This window comes from Nuphar pumila, chromosome 16 (assembly GCF_984573655.1).
Source record: "Nuphar pumila chromosome 16, dmNupPumi1.hap1.1, whole genome shotgun sequence".
Lineage (NCBI taxonomy): Eukaryota > Viridiplantae > Streptophyta > Magnoliopsida > Nymphaeales > Nymphaeaceae > Nuphar > Nuphar pumila.
In genome coordinates, this window is record NC_143264.1 from 75,570,866 (window position 1) to 75,575,891 (window position 5,026).

General features: G+C 37.1%; 1 protein-coding gene across 1 annotated transcript; it reads right to left on the reverse strand.

The window, feature by feature from the left end:
* Positions 1 to 331: 331 nt before the first annotated feature.
* Positions 332 to 4,697, reverse strand: LOC149813653 (plant intracellular Ras-group-related LRR protein 5-like). The gene is made up of 5 exons (XM_089991175.1): positions 3,960 to 4,697; positions 3,747 to 3,839; positions 1,121 to 2,034; positions 911 to 1,021; positions 332 to 352 (listed from the first exon to the last, which is right to left on the reverse strand). Exons 1-5 carry the CDS (start codon positions 4,468 to 4,470, stop codon positions 332 to 334), a joined length of 1,650 nt encoding a protein of 549 aa, XP_089847301.1. The 5' UTR covers positions 4,471 to 4,697.
* Positions 4,698 to 5,026: the final 329 nt, after the last annotated feature.

A 5,026-nucleotide genomic window follows, 5' to 3' on the forward strand; every position in this document is an offset into this window, starting at 1 on the left:
TAAAATTATTTGGATCGAATTTAGCTAAAAAAAAAGAATGATTTGAAAAGCGCACTGGCGTCTGTGTTTGAAAAGAAAGGTCGTTAGAAGAAAATATGATCTATATCCGAGTCATAAAAATTGCATTATCATAACCGAAGGGTCTCGGGTTCAAATCCCATGGAGGTTATTCCGCAGCTTGCCAACAAGCATAGAAAGCAAAAGCATCTAAACCATAATTGGTTCTTCTTCAAAAAGAAAAGAATAATTTGTTGTTGGCTTCAAATCTCTAATGTGGAATAAGAGTTGGTGAAAGATAAGCTTTAAACAAGTAGACAACAAACAATGAAAGTCAAGATGGTACAACAATCCGCTGCATATTTATCCACATCACATGAAATTACACAAACAAGGAATAGACATATTATTCTTTGATGCTTTCCTCACAGATCAACAAAAGAAACGAATCTCTGCCCAAATGTTTATACAAAGGAAAGCAAGAACCATATACATGCCATTCATCCACATTTACAAAATTACACTTGAGTTACATGTCTCTTAGTAAATCAACAAATCAATCAATACATCTGAAAACTTGGAATTACAATTTACAAATTTACAATACAGAGTGAATGCTATTTACATTAAGGCTCTGTTTGGAAGCTGGGCGTTGAGGGTGATTTTATGGATTTGAGAAAGTGAAAGCCCTTGATCCCTGAAATTGTCAAATACCACATCTAGTGGCAGTTTTTGCTAATTGTGTTTTTTAGGTGCAAAATACAAAGGAGTAAATGCTGTAACTACCTCTTCAATTCGTCAACCATTGCTTAGAATAGTTTGATCAAACACCAAGACAATTCCTCAATTTCTACCTCAATTACCAGTTCCCAAACAGTGCTTAAAATGAACCACCCAAATTCTTGTGTTTTACCTTTCTACGAGAGAACAAGGAGAGAAACCAATGGCAGAACCAATTTCGTTTAGCTGGTTTAACCTTCTTATCTTTCCCTGCAACATGCTCAACCATGTACTGCACAACTTCCTGAAAAATAAAAATGTAAGATTGAACATGTCCGCCTTAGAAAGTGGATATAGTTAATGATACAAAAGGAAAATTGAAATTAGCTACATCATACATAACCTGTGCTCCCAACTTCGCGATTTGTCTAGGTGGCAATTCCAATGGAGTCTCATCAGCAATAAACACTCTCAGCTTTGACAGCATCCGAAAAGAGTCTGGTAAAACTCTAATCTGGTTATCACTGATATCCAATTCCTCGAGCAATTCAAGATTACCAATTGACCTTGGCAATGATCGCAAATCAGCGAAATTCTTCCCAAGATTGAGCTTGACAAGACTGGTGGCAAGGCACAAACTCTCTGGAACTGATTCGAGCTCATTAAAGCTGACGTCTAGTTCCTTCAATTTTGCAAGAGAGGCCACTGTTGTTGGTAACCCTTTAATTCTATTATAATGTAAAGTAAGAACTTCTAACACCTCAAGCTTCCCAATTGCTTCGGGAAGTGCTTTCAGTTTATTGAAATCAGCTCTAAGCTCCGTAAGGGAAGAACACAACCCGATTGAGTGAGGGAGTTCTTCAATTTCATTGGTTTCTATATTCAGTCTTCTCAGATGGGTTAGATTACCCAGAGTCTCAGGCAAAGTGGATAATTGGTTTGTACTCAAGTCGATACTTATTAGACTTGAAAGATTTCCAAAGGTGTTTGGTAAAGATTTCAAGCGATTCCCATGTAAGTCAAGATCAATTAGACTGAACAGTTCTCCAAAGGAATCAGGCAGGTTGATTAATTGATTGGAATGTAAATCTAGTTTTGTTAAGGACTTGAGACCACCCATTGTTGTGGGAAGAGCCATAATTTGATTCTCTGCTAAATTTAGAGTAACAAGATTGGATAACTTTCCAAGTGAGATAGGTAACCACTCCATTTGATCCACCAGTCTCCCCTGAAGATCAAGCTCAGTGATACCACTTCTGGCAGAAGCTTCGATTAGACTCGCTGTCTTTATCAAACTCAGTTTCTCTGGTTCTCCACCTATATAGTTCGCAGCAGGAAACAAAAATCAGCAGTACCAGAATGTTGTAATAAAAATATGGGCATCCATACGGTCTGCATTGTAGTGCATGGCACTTGCAACAGTAAGCAAGCACACACACACACACATACACAAAGGTGATAGATGTTTGAAATGAAACACATTTCAAACAAATGGATGAAACTAGAGATTTTGTTTCAAGCTTATAAGTAAAAATCACTTGGAAATATCAACAGCAACTTTTACCAGCATCCAACATCAAGAAACATGCCTTAGTGACAAGATTTTCAATCAAGCAATGACTGTAACTTTGTCAATCAAACTTTAATTGACTAAAACTCACAAGATAGAATGTGTATTGTCATTCCATTCAATTCTTTTATAAGGAGACATGGAATTCAGTTCAAAATCCCAGTTGTACCATAAAGCTTCTTGACATTTATATTCGAGTTACCATCCAAAATACAATACCAGAAACCCAAACAAGCTTTTGGACTGTTCAAAAGACAGCAAGATATGCAGATTCTTTGGGGACATCTGCAAGTTTTCACTGCACAAATAAACCATCCACACAATTTGATACAAGAGTGTTGCAAAGTCATCTCAGTGTGCCACATGACATGGTGAATTTTCAGGTGAAAATTTCTGGAGATAAAACAATGCCCATTGTCTCCTGTCAAAGCTTACTGTAATTTTGCATTATTAGACATTCTAGATATTACTGACACGATGCATGATCAACTAAAATAGCACACCAAGTTACAGGCATTTGTCTAGATGATAATTCTAAGAATAGGAAATCTAGCTCTGAAAGAGTACCAAACTGATACATCAATACAGTTAAATGTAAATAACAAACAATGCAAAGTACAGATGACAAGTATGTGTGCATATCATTTGGCAGACCGGCAGCCATAATTGGAAACTGCACAATATTATTTATTGACATTTTCAGAATAGGTGATATTTTTATAAAATCACTTTTTTTTGGTATCATATCAGGCTCTGAAAGTATCAAGACATCAGTGACATTCATGACACATAGATAAACAAAATCAAGAACAAATAAATAAGATGTCATTTCCTTTGCCGTCAGAATTATAGTACATGGCTCTGTCAAACACATTCTGATCTATAAGCAAAAACTTATAGCTACATCAAATACAGATAAAGACCCCAAAAGGAGAAGCTTCAAAAATTCTTCATAGTTCCCATCAAATGCTACACACATTATACAATGACTTTTCTTTTCCAGGTTATGAAACGAATAAAATCAGCTGGTACTTAAAACCAAAATAAAACAGCAAACAAATCCTTATAGTGACAGTCCTGTCTATAACTAGCACTCTGCAAATCGAATAGTAAACCTACTGATAGTCTAATATATACCAATAAACAGATAAATAACTCATAGCTATCGCCGTCATAAGTCGATACCCGTGAAATTTGTTATTATCAGTCCTGTCAATATCTAGCACAATCAAAATATGTAATAAAAAATCTGGTCAAATTAGCGGGATTAACAAATAGAGAGATCATACCCATCTCCCCAATATGAAGCTATCAACCACCATTAAAAATCTGCGCCAATATCAAACTATTTCTCAACCCCCTTATAATTTATGACACTGCTCAATAAAAATCCACAAACATATCCCAACATAGCAATCAACAAAGAAAACAAATCCAAAAGAGAGACAAAGGCACATACCTAAGGAATCTCCATCCTTCACTAATGTATGCTTTCCTAAATCCACTGAGACCTCTGATTTTGGCTTCTCATCACTACTCTTCCTGCTTTCACCTTCAGTGATAGAAGGGGGTCTCAGAACTAACACCACCAAACTGATTTTTGTGATCTTCACCAGGGACCAACATATCCCAACACAGAAAAGACAGATAAAAAAGAGAGAGAAAGACATACCCAACGAATCCCCATCCTTCACCAATGTACGATTCACTAAATCCACCGAGACATCTGATTTTGGCTTCTCATCGCTACTTTCTTTCTTGTTTTCACCTTCAACGATGGAAGGGGTCTCAATACTGACACCGCCAACCTCAATTTTGTGATCTTCACCAGATACCAACATGGCAGAAACCCTTTGGATGAGTTGATCAAAGGCCTCAAACATCTTATCCAGTTTAAACAAGAACAGGGCCTCCTTCCTCTGGTCATAGCTCTGCAGTATGACCAACCTCCTCCTCATCTCTTGCAGCACAAGAAACAACTCCTTTGGCACATCTTGGGGCTCTTCTATCCGTGCAAATTCTTCCATCCTCTGCCTCTCCTCGTCTTCCACAGTTCTTATCACCACCATGGCTGCTTCAACTTCGTCGAGGGTTGGTCTTGGTGGCAAGGACCTGTAGATTTTCATGATCTCATGCACTGTTTCTGCAAATCCAGGTAGCCTTGAGTCTAGTGGGATTTCCATTTCTAGGCCTTGTGCTTTTTGTTTTCTTCTTGTATCACATGGAAAAGGAGATGACGAAGAAGAAGAAGAGAACCCGAGGGCTCAAGTTTTGAAGATGATGGAAATCTTGGTGGGTTTGTGGAGAAAATCGAGTTCGGGTGTCTAAAACTTAGGACAACCGACATGCTCTGAACTTCTCAAACATTGTTCATCAGGACAGTTGCTTCTGCTCCAATTTCCACCTCGCCAGCTTTTCAGCTTGTTGTATTATTTTAATTAATGTACGCCCACCTTATTCTTTGCGTTTGGATACCGTGGGAACCATTTTCGGGGGATGGAGAATTCTTAATTTTTTTTTTTTTATAATCCAAGGAAAGAAAAAAACCATCACAGAATTTCACAACTTATGTTATAATGATTCAGTCTTTTTAAGGGCTCGTTTGTTTGATTCTTATAGAAGGAAGGAAAGGGTCTTATATATATATAAATACTTAAAGACTTTCGACAACTCAGAGTTCTTTACTAAGAAAGAAGGAATAAAATTTACACATGAAAAAAGGTGATGAAAAAAACTGAG

Coding starts and splice junctions, on each gene's coding strand:
- LOC149813653 (XM_089991175.1), bottom strand. CDS start 4,470: ATGGAAATCCCACTAGACTCAAGGCTACCTGGATTTGCAGAAACAGTG. Junction 3,840..3,959: donor GAAGGATGGGGATTCGTTGG/GTATGTCTTTCT, acceptor CTATCACTGAAG/GTGAAAGCAGGAAGAGTAGT. Junction 2,035..3,746: donor GAAGGATGGAGATTCCTTAG/GTATGTGCCTTT, acceptor CGAACTATATAG/GTGGAGAACCAGAGAAACTG.